The following is an 18,202-nucleotide window of genomic DNA, read 5'->3' on the forward strand; positions in this document are numbered from 1 at the left end:
CAGAGCTGAAAGTGGGTCAGGGCTGATTGACAGCTCCTGAGGTCATAGAAGGGGTAACTCAGGCCCTGCATGGAATTTTCCACTCTCAGTCAAACTGAGTTCATGCATTGGCAGCACCTATACTTAAAATTTTGCTCCAACACCAATATTAAGGGAGAGTCCCAGGCTATGAGAGGCACCTGAAAAAAAGATCAAAGGTGGACTTCAGATCACTCTCGGAGTGCACAAGGATAACACAGTCAGCAGCGTACTGAAGATCATTGATGCCAGTCTTGGGAACTTTCATTTTTCTGTGAAGGCACTGCAGGTTGAAAAGCTGACCATGCATTCGATACTCAACCCCAATTCCAGGAGCAAAATGGTCACAGATGAGAATCAAAATTACAGCAGGATACTTGGAGAAAAGGTTTGGGCAATGATGCAGCCCTACTTGACACCAGTACAGATGGTAAATTGGTCTGTCTCTGCTCCATTGCAAAGGCCTGTGGCAGTTATCTCATCATGAAATAACCTGAGGACACTGATGAACTTCAGTGGACAACCAAACCTAGTCAGCACCGTCCATAAGGCTTCATTATTGATGGAGTTAAAGGCTTTGGTTAGGTCAGTGAATGCCATAAACAGCTCCTGGATCTGTTGTGCAACAAAAATCATGTTGGTGGTACACTGTGATGGTCTAAAGCTACTCTAGGATTCTGGATGGACATCTTGGGCAAGCGGGGGGAGGCAATTCAGAAGGATGTGAGTAAGAATCTTCCTGGTGATGGGGAGAAGGGCAATGCCTCGGTATTGCCTGGCACCTTTTTTGAAGATGGTCACAATGCTGGCATTCTTTAAGTCAGGTGGAGCTTCCTCATTAACCCATATTTTGCTGAGAATTTGGTGAAGTTTTTGTGCTAGTGTTGTTCCACCAGCTTTGAAGACCCCTGTGGGAATAGCATTTGGTCCTGGCACATTATTGTTTTTTGTCTGAGTGATAGGACATCAGATTTCATTGAAGGTTGGGGGATCAGCAAGAGATTCTATTACTGGGTGCTGAGGGATGGACTCCATGGCGGGAGCTGAGATCTCAGACTCATGGTTGAGTAGAATCATGAAGTGCTCCTTCCAGCATTGTTTGATGGATACATTATCTGTGAGAAGGGTGAAGCTATCCTGGGATTGCAAGAGAGTTGGGCCATTGGAATGTGGCCTGTGGATGGCTTGCATTGCTTGAAAGAAGCCTCTCATGTCATGTTGATCAGCAAAATTCTGGATCTCAATGGCCTTCACTTGCTACTACTGGTTCTTGATGTCCTATAGCCTCGTCTGAACTGCAGCTTTAAGCTGGCGGTAAGCCTCCTGTTTTTGCTGGTTGGAGAGTTCATTTTGCCAACTGCAAAATGTGGTTCTCTTTTGATGGATTAAGTGCTAGACTGTCCTCATTATTCTCATCAAACCAAGCTTGGTGATGGTAAGTGGAATATCCAATTAATTCAGTGCATGCCTTGTGAATAACATTCTTAAGTTCCTCCCAATGTGTCTGGATGAACTTTATGTCATCATTTAGCTCAGAGAGCCTCTCAATAAGGTATTGCTCAGGAGCCTCATATCTAGCTTGGTCTTGGAGCACCTTGACGTTAAATCCCTTCTGCATTCCTTTCAGTTGTTTATGGTGTTGCGGTGCAAGCTGCATGTCAATGACTGATCTGACTAAACAGTGGTTCATCCAACAGTCATCTGCACCTCTTAGGACTTGGGTGATACAGATATCAGTATGATCACAGGATCTGACAAGAAGATAGTCAAGAAGATGCCAGTGATTGGAGTGTGGGTGTTTTTCAAGTGGTCTCATATTTGTCACTCTGTCTGAAGATAGTATTTGTGATGAGCCAGTCATGCACTGTACATTTACTGAGGAGGAGGATACCACTGGAATTGATGTTTTTCCATCCCTGCTTTCCCAGTGGTGCCACTCCAGTGTTGCCCAACTCTTGCATTGAAGTCACCCATGAGGATAAGCTTGTCTTTCTTGCCAGTGGCAGTCAAGAGCACAGTAGAACTGTTCCTTGATGACTTCTTCATTGTCAAGTGAGGACATATGCACTGATGAATGTAGCATACCCATCATTATTGAGCTGAAGGCGGAGAGTCATAAGGCATGTGTTAATGCCCACAGGGAGTTCTGAAAGCTGACTGATGATCTTGTTCTCGATGGCAAAGTGAACCCCTTGAATGCGCTTCTCTTCGGGTGACTTTCCTTTCCAAAAAAGCTGTAGCCACCTCCTCCTTTTTTAATTTGGCTTTCATCTGCCCAGTGGATCTTGCTTAGGGCCACAGTATTGGTGTGATATTTTACAAGTTCTTTAGCTACTATGGCAGTTCTCCTTTCAGGACACTCATTGTTCAGGGAATCCATGAGAGCGCGGACACTTCACGTGGAGAATTTCAGTACCTTATTTTGTTGGCTTTGGTCACAGGAAGAGTGATCCCACTGGGTGCAGCAACCCAGCCAGGGTGGTTTGAGACAGCCTATGTTTTGGGCACCTTTTCTAGCCCCTTCCCTGTTCAAGGTGAGCAGAAGGGATCCTAAAGAGGACTGCTGAGTCATAGCCTCAGTTGCCAATTTGTACTTTTGTCTCAGTAAGTGCAAAACATCCATCACATGACTGCTGCCTATGTACAAATTTGTGACTAGAAACTCCCAGAGATCGCTGTTCCTGTCCCCATCACCACTTACCCGTTGCCACAGGAAATAGTTTGTGAGAGATGTTCCATGCACATAAACTGCTTTTGAACTAGCCAAAACTGGTTTAAAATAAACCAGGATGGATACAGTATCAGACTTAACTGATTTAACTTAAATCAGTTTATTGAACTTCTGTCCCACATCCCCTCCAGATTCAAGTTAACTCACAGTCCCCCAGCAGACCAGAATGCTTTTACCTCCTCTGTTAGCCCCCCACTCCCCTCCCCACAGGGTGGGTGGGCTAGCTTTGGCCAAAACTGTCTGCTCCAGCTGAGCAGGGAGGCACGCTCTAGTGCTCCCTGACTTCTGGCCTGGGCCACTGCGGGCACATGGCTGCATTTCCAGAATCAAACGTAAATGTCTGTTCACTTGCTTATCAGTTCAATCACGCAATTTAAAATAACCTGCAAAGATTGAATTGGTTCAGCCTCAGGCTTTTTGACTCTCTGTATTTAGCCTTAAGCATTTCTTCTAGATTCCACTCTAACAAGTTGCTGTAGTGTGTTGCTGGACTTTCCATATATGCAGCATAAGGCAAATGTATATGTCTCTAAGCCATCCTGATCTGACCATCTCCCTAGTACTCCTGTTGGGCCTTACGTCTACTGTTTGTTGAATGAACAAGTTGACTTCTTAATGCCTTTCAGAAGTGAAAAGCCCAACTGTTAATGATGCCTGAGATTAAGTGGGAGCCAATTTATGGAGTTCAGGTTTAGAAATTTCTTGCTGCTTTATAAACTTTACAAGCATGAAATATTTTTGAGATTGAGTTTCCATTCATTTCTGGTCCAAGAGAAATAAGTATCTTGAGACTATGCAGGAGGGGCAAGGGAAAAGCGGCAGGAGTAAATGTGCTCCATTTTCAGATTAAGGCTTTTATGACCAACTGTCTTTCAAATTATTCTTAAAGCCTTTTTTAACTCTTATTATGATTATCTCTTCTTTCCCTCGAGATTCTAAAAAGTGGCTGTCAAAAACATAGCTAACATCACTAATATATGCAATAAAGAAGTGGTGTACCAGGACAGAAGAAAAGAAGGCAATGCATGCCTGTTTCTTCTCTCTAAATTAAGATAATCTCTCTGTGAAGTGAGTAGAATCCACTGACCTAAGTTACAGGAGGAGCCTGACTGTGCTCTGTAATGCAAATTTTATTTTCCTCTTTTTTCTCCCTTGTGACAATCTCTAGAATATCCTCTTTCAATTTGTGATGTGGTAATACCTCTCTCCAGTCAAGATGGAAATGCCTGTGGCCCACTTCACATTTTACTAATCAAAACATAAGACACTGATGTGTCAGATTTCATAGATTTCCTAAACATTAGGGCTGGAAGGGACCTTGGAAGATCATCGAATCCGGCCTCCTGCCTGAAGGGCAGGAAGTCAGCTGGGGTCATAGGATCCCAGCAAGATAAGCATCCAATTTACTCTTGAAGGTGTTCAATGTAGGTGCTTGAACCACCTCCGCTGGCAGACTGTTCCAGACCTTGGGGGCTCAGACAGTAAATAAATTCTTCCTTATGTCCAGCCTGAAATGTTCGTGCAGTAGTTTATAACTGTTTGACCGCATCATCCTTTGGGGCGCTCTGGTGAACAAGCTTTCCCCCAGATACTGGTGGTCACCCCTGATAAACTTAAAGGAGGCCATCAGATCACCCCTGAGCCTGTGCTTTTCCAAGCTAAAGAGCCCCATGGCTCTCAGCCTCTCGTCGTAAGGTCTGTTTTCCTGACGTCTGACCATGCGCGTGGCTCTCCTCTGGACTCTCTCAAGCTTCTCCACATCCTTTTTGAATTGCGGAGCCCAAAACTGGATGCAGTACTCCAGCTGCGGCCTCACCAAGGCCGAGTACAGTGGGAGAATGACATCCTGGGCTTTGCTTGAGAAGCATCTATGGATGCAAGCCAGTGTTTTGGTCACTTTACTAGCTGCAGCATTGCATTGCAGGCTCATGTTCATCTTATGGTTAATGATGACCCCCAAGTCTCTTTATTCCATAGCGCTAGCCAGTGTAGCACTGTGCTTTTATGGAAAAATCAACTTCCTTGTTCCTTACCTATTACTAGGGCTCTGTGAGGCTTTAGGTGCTGATTCAATATGGAGGAGATTTGGCTCAATTCAGCGGCCGAATCTCCAAATCTGAATCAAACAGGAGACAAATAAAAAGGTGCTAATTGGTTTTCTTTGGAAAAGATTTGGAGAGCTTTGGCAATTCAGGCAGTCCCCGCCCACTGCATCAGGGAGCTGGACCTAGATGTGGAGCTGGTAAGTAGGGGTTGGGGGAGGCGGGAGCTGGAGGAAGTAGGTGGGGGCAATGCGGGGAACCCTGCCAGGCCCCGTCCCCAGCCTGCTTCCTCAGCCACCCCTACCCCCTGGCTGCTCCCCAAAAAAGCCCCTACTCACTGGGTGCTGTGGGGGGGGCTATCTCTGCTGCCCCCCACTGCCCCATGCTCTGTATGAGCCTCCTACCCCGCCATGGCTGCCCCATCCAGCCCAGCTCTGGCCCTTTAAGAAAAAAATATTAAAAAAAAAACAGAACTCACCAGCTCCTGTAGCAGCCTCAGGGCTTCAGGAGCAGGAAATAGTGAGTCTGGGGTTTTGGGGGGAGGGGGGTTCCTTAAAGAGCTGGGGCCAGTGGGGCAGCCATGGGAAGTGGCTAAGATAGCAGGGGTGTCAGGGGGGCTCGTGCAGCAGCACCCAGTGAATCAGGGCTTTTTTTCCAAAGTGCCAGGAGCTGGCATGGGCGGGGCAGCCATTGCCAAACTGGGAGAGCGGGGGGGGAGGGGAGAAGGGGGGGGTAGGCCTGGGTGATTCGGACATTCGGCAGCAGCCAAATCTCTGAATCAGATTTGGCTGAATCAATTCAGGACAGTGATTCGAATTACCGAATTGAATCGCTGTCCCCCGAATCATCCAAATCCAAAATGGATACTAGCCGCTTCACACAGGCCTACCCATAACTATCTCAGAAACAGATTTTGTCTGTGCTTTCTGTAACAGTAACAAGATCCCTGTTTGGCCTTTTAAAATCACTAGTGGCCTGTACATGTGCTCGTTTGCATTCTAGGTAGAATGTTCCAGCATTGTCTAGCTGTCGTGTATATTAAGTCCCTGCACATTTTTAAATGGATGAGGGGGGTGCTTTATCTAAACTTTGTTGAATGAGCTTTAGATAAAGCATCCCACAGCTGTTTTAAAACATACAGTGGCTTGATACATGTGACAGTGAGCTGTTTTAATTGGAGTGACTGTCCAGGAATGAGTCTAATTAAAACATCCCCCCACCCCTAAGCACATGTATAGGCAGCCATTGATACTATCTATGTCTTCACTATAAGTTCTCTCAGGTCTAAAATGCCATGTTTGATAGCTTTGATTACAGTTATTACCCTTCTCCCTTAGTGCCTCCTTGTCTACCCAGGATCCCTTGAATGACAGGCACAACTATGGCAGGGCACTTTTGGGTGCCTGCCACTTTAAGGCTGGGAGCAGGCAGCCAGCAAGTGTGGGCCAGCCCTGAGGAGGTGGTCCATTTTAGATCCTGGCCCACAGGGCGGAGGCAGCAGTTTGCTGCTGGCAGCTGAAAGAACAACACTCAGTTGAGCTGCTGCTTGTAACATCCTTGGGGGTAAGGGCAGGAGCTATGGGGATGGCAGGAGGCTCCTGGTCCTGAGTGTGACTGAAAACTGCACCCTCCTGGGGAAGGATGGCTTGATGGAGCTACCCATGGTGGAGGAGCTCCCCAGAAATGCCAGGCCAGTTGCCTCCCCAGTGAAAGGCGGGGAGGGCTGCCTTAAAACCCCAGCCCCCACATCCTGGTGGGTCACTCAGACTTAGGGCCAGGCACAGGGGCCAGGCACATCTTTGGACACCTGAGCCCCACAGGGGTATAAAACCCTGGAAGCCCTAGGGAAGAGGCAGGAGAGTGGCCCCAGAGCGGGGCAGTTATGTATGGTAGGCCTGCACAGAGTAGGGGCATTGTTGTGACCTGAAGGACGGGGGGGGCGGGCGGTGTTGAGTAGGGCTGAAGGATGGCCAGAAGGGCAGCTTCCGGGCCAACCCCGATCATACATGAGTGTATGAATATGGAAAGTTGCCCGGTAAGGGGATGTGGGCAGAGTCATTTCAGTGTTAGGCACAAGGCTGATGCCACGTACAGTAGGGGGGCAGAAGCGATCCAAAGGGCTGTGTGTGCAGTGCCAGCATGAGCGTAGTTAAGCCTGATGGTCCAAAGGTGTCATTCAAGGGAGGAGAGCGGGTTGACAGTGGCCCAGTGAGGGGCAGTGGAAGAGGCCCCAGTGAAATAGGGGCAGTATGAATGTGGCCCTGAAAGGGGCAGTGTATTAGAGGTCCAAATGTGGACTGAGATTTGCCCGGGCTTACTATGGAGCTTTAATAATAATCTGGATGCCATCTGCAAGGTATGGGACACAATAAAGGGATGTCGGAGTTGCATATAGCACCCCCGGCTTCGGGGCATTAAAATGGGCAGCCTCCCACATTTTACACCAGTTTGATAAACTGCAAATTGTGACAGGAGATACTGGGTGGACTGCCCCATACAGACAGGTGGGCAGGCTGATGCTGAGACCTGGCCCTGAGTTGGCCCCCTCTCGCAACAACCTTTTGAGCTTTTTAGGGAAACCATCCCTGCTCTGCCACACTGTGAGGGTTTTTTTTAACTTTAAGTGAGATACTTCTAGCAATAAAAAGTGAAGGAAATAAGAGATTGTAAAGTAGTTGTCCCATACATGTCCTTAAATCAGGTCTGAAGTCAAACAGCTCTGAGCTGAAGATTGCTATTGATGAATTTCCTCCCCTGCTCAGAAGATTAGGAGTCTCGGAATGGCAGAAATTAGAGAGGCAATATCTAGCATTCTCCATCTTTACTCCCCATTAGTCCATTTTTCCTTCTCATCTCTTTCTCATTTCTCTCTCATTTTCTTGTGATGTGTTGGCTTCTTTCTCTTAAAGGAAATGAGTCCCCTTGAACAGTGAAAAACATGAAACTGTGTGATCATTCTCTACCCTTCTCATAGCTTTAGTCCAGGTTTGAGTAAATAGTTGTAAATTCTTCTGTGGCATATTGTAAGGACAGGAGGCTGTATTGTACATAGACTGAAATCACTGGAAGATGGTTGTACATACAAATGTGGGTCTGATGCCAGGAAAACTTCTGGTCCACCTCTGAACCTGCACCATGTATAGCCAGGTGTTATCCATTCTCTCATGTAGCTACGTAAAAGATCCCTGTTTGTCCCCCTTGTTTGTTAAAATCATTCAGTAGTTTTCATTCCTAATATTTTGTCCTCACAGCTTTTGAATGCTGTAAACCAGGGGTTCCCAACATGTATGTGCCCAAGGGCACACTCAGATTTAAAAGAAAAAGCAGCAGGCACCAATATGAATATTAAAGTTTAGTATTTAGAATCCTGGATTTGTGCATTAGGGATGTGCAAAGCGGGCCTTATTCGATTCAGATTCGGCCTGAATTGGGGACAATGATTCGATTAGTTGATTCAGATCACTGTCCCTGATTCGATTCAGTCGAATCCAAATCTGAAGATTTGATGCTGATTCAGAGAATCACTGATTCGGCCACAGATACAGCTTTAAAAGTTTTTTCTATGTACCTCGAGGTACCAGCACAGCTCGTGAACGCTGTGATGCTGGGGCGCATGAAGTGTCCCACAGAAGCACAGGGGGTCCTCCATGTGCTTGGTGACAAACCGAGAAGTGGACCAGAAGTACTTCCAGTCCATTTCTGGGTCCACCAGGAAGCATGCTGGGGCCCCCCCGTGCTCCTGTGGGACACTCCATGCACCCCAGCATCGCAGCATTCAGAAGCGTGCTGGTACCCCAGAAGTACTTCTGGTCCACTTCCAGGCCCACCGGGGAGTGTGCTGGGGGGCCCCCTGCACCCTCCCAGCTCAGCGATCAGCCACGGGGTGACCCCAGGTGCTCCCCCAGACCCAAAAAGCACCAGTTGCCAAGCCAGGGAGGGCATGGGGGTGCCCCCCAGCGCGCTCCCAGGCAGACCCAGAAGTGGACCGGAAGTGCTTCCAGTCCATTTCTGGGTCTGCTGCTGAGTGCACTAGGAAGCCCCCCGCGCTTCTGTGGGACGCTCCATGTACCCCAGCATCACAGTGATCACAAGCCACCTGCTACCTAGAGGTATGTAGAAAAAACATTTAAAGCCGTCTCTATGTCCGAATCACCGAAGCTTTCTGAATCTCTCCAAATCGATTTGGAGGGCTCCAATTTCATTTGGAGAGATTAACGGGTCCTCTGATTTGATTCGGATTTGGAGATTTGATGACTGAATCGGGCTGAATCTCCTCCGAATCAAATCAGAGACCAAAGTTTGCGCAGCCGTTATGCGCATGCACATAGTTTTGTTTGGGGAGGAAGTAGCAAGCGTGCTCTGTCACTGCATCAGTCAGACTGACTCAGGCTCATTGTGGCAGCCGTTGCATACAGCCTGGGCAAAAAATTTTGAAATGTTGCTGATTTCAATCAGCAGTGACAGCTTTTTTTGTTGGAATAATGATTTTTACTGATCGTGAAAATGCGCACGGGCACCTGAACAAACCTCGGGGGATGCTATGGTGCCCATGGGCACCTTGTTGGGAACCGCTGCTGTAAACAATGTAATGTGAATATAGTTTATGATTATTACCATGAGGTAGGTGTTTGCCAGAGGTAAGGTAACTCGGGTGATGATGCTGTGCACGCAGGGTTGTAAAAGACTGGATTAAACAAGCACATCTGAATAGTATAAGCTCTTGCTTGAGACAACTTGTGTTGGTTAGACCACTAGGATAAGAGGGAAATGGTGGCAACAAAGATTTCTCTCCTGGATCTCAGGAGTTTGGAATTCACCTCCCCCTCATGCTTGAAATGCCTCAAGTTTGATAGTTTCTATGGCATAATACCAGCCTCATCCTTTCTTTCCTTTATATAAAAAGGCAGGCATTGGGTATGTCTTGCGTTATCAGTGGGTTGAAACTCAAGCAAGGTCTCAATGGGTGGTTGATTTAATTCTTGTGAGGTTTTTCTGTGGGTGTTTTGATTTGATCGGGGGTACCTGGTGGGCCTGCCAGTGATCCCCTGAGGGCACCAAGAATACCTTTTTCCTATAGATTGCAAGTCTCTAAATGAAGAAGCATCTGGAAGGCTCAAAAGGAAACATTTCTGAGTCAGATACTACATTGTTCCCAAAGACCACACCGGGTCTTTTCACTGTTGTGTTATGACCTACTCAGCTGTTAGAATTTAATTAGTAGTAATATATTTTTGTCAAAGTAATTAAAGCTTTGCCTTGATTAAAAATGGAATTGTTTAATTAAAAAGAATAGGTTTGGCTAACCTTAGCTTTCTGCCTGAGTAAGACATCCTGTATCAGCTAATTTCCTATATCTTTCCCCTTCAGGCTTGAAGGTTCGAGAGGTGTTCATCAATGTGACAAGGCAGCAAGTGGAGGATTTTCACGGGCCAGAAGATTATTGGTGTCAGTGCGTCGCATGGAGTCATCTAGGGACCTCAAAGAGCAGGAAGGCATCAGTCCGCATAGCCTGTAAGTGGAAGAAATGTTTGTTACTTAACTTTCGGAAGATGTTGAAATAAGCTCTTCTGTCAGGGTTAAAAGTAGCTGCATACTAGGAAGGCATGTTGTCATAGCTAGGACTTCCTATGAGATACTGCAAGATCGTTAGGGAAAACATACCATACTTGTTCCAATGCTGCCTTGTCGGAGCTCCGTTATATTTTAATGTGGATTGATGATTTTCTTTGAAGTACACTCAGCAAGTCTCTTTCTCTCAGATTCCGCTTGGATTGCATACACGCAGGTGTCACAACAATGCAGTGCAATAAAAAAAGGTTAATGCAAATCGAAAGCCTACTGGAACATGCCCTCTTGCTCTGCTGATGACAAGGGTCTAAAGACATCTGCAGAACCATTTAACAAAGTATATCTGCTGCATTTTACTGAAAATACGCAAGCGTACATTAGAGGCTTTTGTCCTACTCCTGTCAATGAGCTTTTAAATATTGATGCACGTTATTGTTTATAAGTACTGATGTGGGGGAAGCAAGATGAGAACAGGAAAAAGGGGTGGGTTTTTTTAATTACACAATCAGCATGGAAAGGGCAGGGAAAAACATAACAAAATGCAATAAAAATGTCACTTTGGGAACCAAGACCAAGATTTGGGCTTTAACATGTCATAGGTTTTAGATTGTCCCTTAAAAGCAAGTAGCTGGTGATGTAAAAGCCCCCTTTTGGAATACTTTTACAATCTTTGCAATCACCTATGCCTGATGCAGAGTGTGGTGTATGCCTGTGCCTGAAAGCTTGCAAATAGTATAATATATTATTAACATACATGACAGTGAGATGATTTGTTTCTGCAAATATCTAGTTGGTCTAATAAAAGATATCACCTCTGGCATGAGTTTTGATCCCTTTTGAAATCACGCATAAGAGCCAGCAACCAGTCAGAGCTAACTGAGAGGGAGCTTGAGAGGGAGTGCTTTGCTGAGAAAGCCATCTCTGTGTACCCAGGGCACTGATCTGGTGGGCTGGTGCTAGCTCTCTTTGGCATCTCTGTTCTGTACCTTGTTTGAGGTGCTGCCAGTCGGAGTGCTGCAGTGTGGTATTGCAGGCTATTGAAGCCACAGGCGTCGACTGAGCTGCAAGCGTGCTGGCACACCTCTTCCCACAGCTGAGCCCAACTAGGGGAGATGACTGCCTCAGGCTAGAGCCGTGTTTCTCAACCTATGGGTCATGACCCGAAAGTGGGTTGCAAGAATATGTGAAAGGGTCACAAGCTTTAAATTTTTAAAATGTATCAAGTTTCCAGGCTGGTCTGGAGGCAAAAGGAATCGGGACTTGAGGCTAGATTTTTGCAAAAGAAATGCTTTGATTGCAAGCTTTTGGGAACACCCTTCTCCAGGCATAGAAGAGAAGAGTGTAAAAGTTGTCCTGAGTAGAAATGAAAACTCATTGCTCATAGGAGAGTTGAAGGTGTAGTCAAATCTCTTGTTTGGAACGGTTTATTTTACATGCAGATTAGGCTCAGAGGAAAGTTGGAACAGTCTGTTGACCTCAAAGTTGTTTAGTGGTAAGCAGGATGTATTCATATTGCCTTGTGGTTATGCTGTTTCATATTTCACAGAGGAGTAAAAAGAAGGCATGCTCTTCTGGGCAGGCATTTCTTATGTGGCGAGGTGTCTCTGAGCTCTCTGATGACCTGTGATAACACTAATTACTTCGGACAAAGGCAGGAGCAGGGTCTCAGGCTTCAGGTGGTCAAACTTGCTTCCTTCGTGTAAAATTTATGAAGATTCCATTTTTAAAAATCGGCTAAAATTCGATACCTTCCATGTGTCAGGTATCCAGGTTCAAAAATGGATCCACACACTTTCAAAAAGGATTCTCCTGTAAAGGAGAAAAATGTGGGAAACTGTGGCTATTTCCATGCAGGATGGCAGAGGTCCAGCCTGCCAGGGGCTGCTTGGGGACACCCATGCCCCACACACTGAGGGGCTGGGGGTCAGGAGTGTTGGGGCACTAGGTCAGGAGTGGCCACTGATGTTTGCAAACGGGTCCTGGTACAAACAAGGTTGAGAAGCACTGGGCTAGAGGAGCCTGAAAAGAAGGAATGCTCTGGGGAGAAAGGAGTGCTCCTCGGGGTGTGCTGGAAGCTCTTGTGGAGCATAAAGGCCTGCTTGATTCTTCCCACAGCTGATTCCACTTAGGGGTCTGGGCTGCCTCGGGCTGCTTAAGTCTAATTGCTGCTGGGAGCCAGCTGGGGGACCAGCTTGGGGCAGAGCTGGGCGTGATGGTGGCTGTGGATGTGGGGTTGCTTTTGTTTGCGGGGTCCATATACTTTCCTGCTGGAATCGTTTTGGCCCCACTGGACAGGACAGGCATCAATGCTACCGCTGTGAAGTGGATAATGAGTTGGCTGAAAGGGAGACTACAAGAGATTATGCTCACTGGTTACTTTCTGCCAGGAAACATGAAGAAGCATAGGTGATGTTTGTGCCTTCCTTTGGGAGAGAGGACGTGTTCTTCATCTTAGGATCTTCTGAGAATACATTAGCCAGCTACGTTTGATGCCTTAAGGCTGTAGCAGGGTTGCCGAGTGTCTGGAAGGAAGCTGGGCAGCCAGAGTTTGGTAGAAGGGCAGAGCAGAGTAGTGCCATTGACTGGGTGGGACAGCAGCACCCTGCTGGAAGCCTTCTCTCCTCCTCCAGCCTTGTCCTCTTGCTGCTCTTCATAGATGTTGGGGATCTCACGAGGTCATCATTGCTGCATCCAGTCCTGTCATATTGCAGGGTTGCAGGTAGGCTTCTTTGGGGGTCCATGCTGGGACTCGGGGAGTGGGGCGGTGGGGTTAAGGTTGGAGGGTGGGCTGCGTGAGGCTGCAGGGTGCAGTCGGGCATCAAGGTGTTGGGGCAGCATGGAGGAAAACCATTACTGCAGCCAAGCAGTATTGCCCACCCCAAAATTATTTTCTTCGCTAGAAACATTTTACTTTATAAGGCAGATGCTTCTTCAGCCTGACAAAGGGTACTTGTGCCTAAAAGCTTGCAAAGATTTTTTTTTTCCAGCTATTTGAGTTGGTCTAATAACAGATATCGGATTGACCCTAAGAACTTTGTCTACTTTACAACCAAGCATTTTGACCTTTTTACTGTACTTGGTGATAAATACCCAAATTTGAATCCAGCCCTCCTAACTTGTGGCCTGGCATTCTCACCGGAAACATTTGGTGCTAGCTGTAGTCAAGGGTGGGAATTGTGACTGGGGTGTGCCAGTGCTCCTGCTGGGACTAAAATCCAGATGTTCCTGGGTCATGTCTCTCTGCTCAGGGTCAGACTAATTGCCATATTTGGGGTCAGGAAGGAATTTTACCCCATAAGATTGCAGAGGGTAGTGTAGTTCCTGGGTAGTTTAGTTGTCTTCCTGGGATCTCTTGAGCATATTTTAACAACTTTTCCTGCAACAGGTTGTTGGCTGCCATTGTCCCCCAGTTTTACTTGTGATGGATTAGGGTGTTATGTCTTGTGGTGGTGTCAAGGTTGACTATGTAGTTTTGCTAGGAGGTTAGAAAATAGGTGTGTATAAGGATGGTTTGGATAGGGAGAATCCTGCTTCAGGCAGAGGGTTGGACTAGATGGCTCTTAGAGGTCCCTTCCAACCCCACTTTTCTATGATTTTGTGGTGTCAGGGTAGGGCCTGGCAAAGAGTTGTATTGAAATTATGTAAACTATATATCAGTAAAAATGTGTATCAGTCAAAGACTTTATTACTAACAAGTTGCAGATGGTCAGTAAAAACCAACCCTGGGCTCTGGTGATAGATAAATGAGTGCCCTTGTCTCTCCTGCTTTTATCTATGGCATGTTGTAAGATGTTCTTTGTGGTTCTGGTATGGACCCTTATGACTATGTGTGAGGATCTGAATTGGTGATTTCAGTTTGATTTGTGGATTCCTTGGGGGGGGAAAACAAAAGATTGCCTGCAAATGTAGGGAGACTGGACATGATGTCACAGGAAGCCTCTTCCAATCTTTTTGTTGCCAGCACAGGTCAGTATAAGAGTAAGCATATTTATCCTAGCCATATGCTGTTAACTGTAACTGCTGTTAAGCCAGGTCAGGCGGTTTGAACCTTTCACTGAAATTTATTCTACAGAGATTTAGGAGTAACTTAATCTTCCTTCATGTCGCAAGGGGAGGCTATTCCTTATGTTGCTCTATGTTTTGCTCCTAGCTTATATAATGAGGCAATAGCTCTCAAGGTCAGGCCATGTACTGTACATAAAATAATAATAATAAAATGCCTAGCTCAGCACATGTTTCCTGTGTTGGAGGACATTACAAAAAGGATCAACAGCTCTTATATTGTAATAAAACCAGTAGCAACTCTCTTCTTGAGCAACTATACTGCAAAATACTGCTCTTGGGATGCAATTAACACCATGGTTGTGAATCCTGCTAACTTGCCAATGAAGCTGAGTGCTGCATGTTAAACATGCATTGCAAATGTTTGAGCTCTTCAGACATTTTGCTCCTGTTTTTCACAAAAAAATGTGAATAACTCCAACATTTTTCCTGAAAAATTTGTCTTTTCTTAATTTGCTTTTAAAAATCTGTATAGTTGGGCATTGCTGTTGTTTGCAAAGATATTCTGTATGCCTGTTGTTTGCCTAACGTGGGTCTGAAAGGAACTCCGATGAGAAAAGAAGCCAAGTGCATCAGAGGTGCAGTTCTTGGAAGCTCACCAAATAGGGGCAAATTCATCCCCTAGTGTGTTGCCGATACAGCTACAAGGACTGACAAGTGTTAATTATTCAGTGACTGCTATTGTACTATACTTTGTGCATGAATTGTGCTAAATGCATCCAAGTGGTTACTTTTGGACTGGGGGTAAGGTCATCTCTTCTGGCACAGAAGAAGCATAACTCTAGAAAAGGTTGTTTCACTCCTGTATTTTTAATATACTTGGGAGAAGGGGTTGTACTTTTTCCCAGACAGGGGAACTATTTCGGTCCAAACGCATCCCTGCTTCTCGCATCAGAAATGGTGTACTGCAGTGTTATCGCTCACCATCAGCAGATCATTATGTCAAGGAAGGAGAAGCTGGAAAATGCAATAAACACAACATGGCAGGAAGGGGGACACATCAATAGGAAAGAACCCAAATATGATTGTTATAATACAGAGTTTTATGAGACAGTGGAGATACACTAAGCTTCATCCAATTTTTACCTTGCAATTAGATCTACTGCGTTGTTCTTGTGGAAGAGGATTCTGCGCGATGCTTTGCAGCAGTGGTGCTAGCAGAGGCTTCAGGAAATTACTTCTCCTTACTCTCTTGTGATCCCAGTATTTTGTTTCCTTTTAAATCACTAGCTCTAGTTATTATATTTGGTGAAATATGCTGCAGAGTAGAAAAAAGTAAACAAATATTGCTCGGCTTCATTTAGTATTTACTGCATGGCAATTTTCACAGGAAGCAGTGGCAAAAATATGGAGGGTTGAGTGGAGGCTTTTTTATAAGTAGTGAAAGAAGGGAGGAGTGGGAACAAGAGCCATTTGGTTCTGTTCCCAGCTCAATCGTTGACTCTGACAAATTACCAGCTCCTTCCTGTATTTCAGCCTACCCATCTGTAAAATGGGCATGGTATTTCTCTTACTCAGAGGAGCACATAATGATCTCTTTTATCCAATGACCATAAACCCTATACAAAATTAAGCAAGCATCATGAACTCGGAGGATACATCAAAATTTGCCTTAGCTGCACATTTCTTTTTCAGGCCAGATGAAGATTATTTTGGAACTGCTTCTACAATTATGTTGCTTTGACAGGACCAATTTAAATAAAACAGTTGGGTTAGCTAATAGGACAGCTTACCAGCCCCTTGATTTTATAAATGCCTGTGATTTTTTTGTTGGCCGATGAGTTTGAATGTGTAAATTCAATTTTTATTTCACTGCATTAACTGTCATAACACTGAATGAGCTGATAATTCCCCTATATTGCTGAGCTGCAGAAGACTATTATTCTGAATTGAATTTTTATTGACTTTTCTCTGGGCTATGATTTTCCACCCTCCAAACATGGCAGCGGGAAGAGAGAGCAAGAGATGAATGGAAGCAGGTCAATCCATCTAGCTGCGTCTCCTTTTAAATACCACACCTGTCATGGCAGAGAGTCTGATCACCTGCACACCATTCGCGTATCTGGCATGGGTAACTTCAAATGTTGGGCTAACCTAGCAGGTGCTCTACACTGTTTTTTCCTATCCCCCCATTTCTACGTTCTCTAATGTACAGACAAAAGTAAAGCTTTACACTTGAGAATGGTACTGTTGAAATGGCTTTTTGCTATGATGAATTTGGACTAGTGCTTTTACAGGTGTGTAACAGGGGAGAGTAGCACTTCCAGAAACTAGAGCATCAAAGGTGGTGGGACTCATTTTAGTTTTAGCGTAGTTCAGACAGGCGACATGAATAGCCTGCCAGCAGGATTGTATAACACTCTCCCTGTGCTTTCAGGTACTCACTGGGCATGTCTACATGACATGTTTGCTGTGGACTTGCCTAATTAGCTCTGCAGTAAACATCTTGGGCCACATCCCCATGAGCAGGACCATGTGTTTTGCAGTGCCTCAAAGGCATTTGAGGTGCCAGAAAATGCACATGGCAAAGTTAGATTCCAGGAAACTCCCTTCCCTGCCCCCACCCCCCCAAAAAAAATAAAACCAAATCTCTCTCTCTCACACACACACACACACACACACACACACACACACACCATGGAGCACATGGCAGCAGCCTGTGGTGCCTGAAACTGGAGTCTGGCCAGCCAGAGTTGCACTTTGACTGGTGGCCAGGCTCTGTGCACCCACATTGCTGTTTCTGTAACCCTGGGAGGCCCCCAGGAGCCCAGGTAAGGCTGCTGGGACCAGCCCAGATGCTCCCCTACCCCACTCCGGGCAATTTGCTGTGCACCAGAGCATATGTGCAGTGGTACAACTATGTTGTTGCTAGTTGCTAGAAAATGCACATGTGTGCTCATAGGCACATGTCCTCAGTGTCCACATGTGCAGTGCTATTAGGACAGAGTAAACTAATTAACTCCACTGGAGATTAGTACTTGTAAACACAACTACTGTCCTACAAGGGAGTTTTTACTCTTCTGCAACACCCGTGTAGACACTGGGGCTGGCTGGGGCACAGTTTGGGGGTTGTCTGCTGGGTAGCCCCATACTGAAATACCCTCGTGACCCAGCCAGCCCCTCTGTAGCCCATTGAGCTGGGTGCGAGCAGCCCTGGGCTGGCAGACTGACCCCCGGGACCTCCTGCCAGTGAGGGCTGCTCTAGCCTGGCGCAACTTGCTGCGCTCCCAGATGCATGTGCAAACACGGTGCCCAGGAGCAATAAACTCTGGCATGAATTGCACTGTAGTTTATTCAGCTGCATTCATTGCAGGTGTAGATACGCCCACTGTTATGGACCATTGTCAGCCCATCTCTGACGAACTGCTGAGTTGCTTAATCTGGAGCATGGCTTTTTGATTGGAGTGTAGGGAAATATCCCCTCGGATATTTACAGATGAGAATTCAGAGTTTCAGAGTTTCTAGGGCCGGAAGGGACCTGAGCAGATCATCTAGTCCGACCCCCTGCCATGGCAGGAAAGAGCACTGGGGTCAGACGACCCCAGCAAGATGTTCATCTAGCCTCCTCCTAAACACCCCCAGGGTAGGAGCCAGCACCACTTCTCTTGGAAGCTGGTTCCAGACCCTAGCTGCCCTGACCGTGAAGTAGCGCCTCCTGATGTCTAACCTAAACCTACCCTCTGCCAGCTTGTGACCGTTAATGCTGTTCACTCCTGGCAGTGCTTGGGGGAACAGTGACTCCCCCAATTCCTGCTGATCCCCCCTGACTAGTTTGTAACAG

At 46.2% G+C, this 18,202-nt stretch overlaps 1 protein-coding gene across 1 annotated transcript in view; it reads left to right on the forward strand.

Annotated features, from left to right (window-relative positions):
• Positions 1-18,202, forward strand: part of UNC5D (unc-5 netrin receptor D) — a 188,401-nt gene that overhangs the window by 15,290 nt on the left and 154,909 nt on the right. Inside the window, exon 3 of the mRNA XM_019545910.1 lies at positions 10,159-10,302. Coding sequence (XP_019401455.1) covers positions 10,159-10,302 — 144 coding nt within the window. The remainder of the gene's footprint in view (positions 1-10,158; positions 10,303-18,202) is intronic.

This window comes from Crocodylus porosus, unplaced genomic scaffold (assembly GCF_001723895.1).
Source record: "Crocodylus porosus isolate Cpor-Errol unplaced genomic scaffold, CroPor_comp1, whole genome shotgun sequence".
Lineage (NCBI taxonomy): Eukaryota > Metazoa > Chordata > Crocodylia > Crocodylidae > Crocodylus > Crocodylus porosus.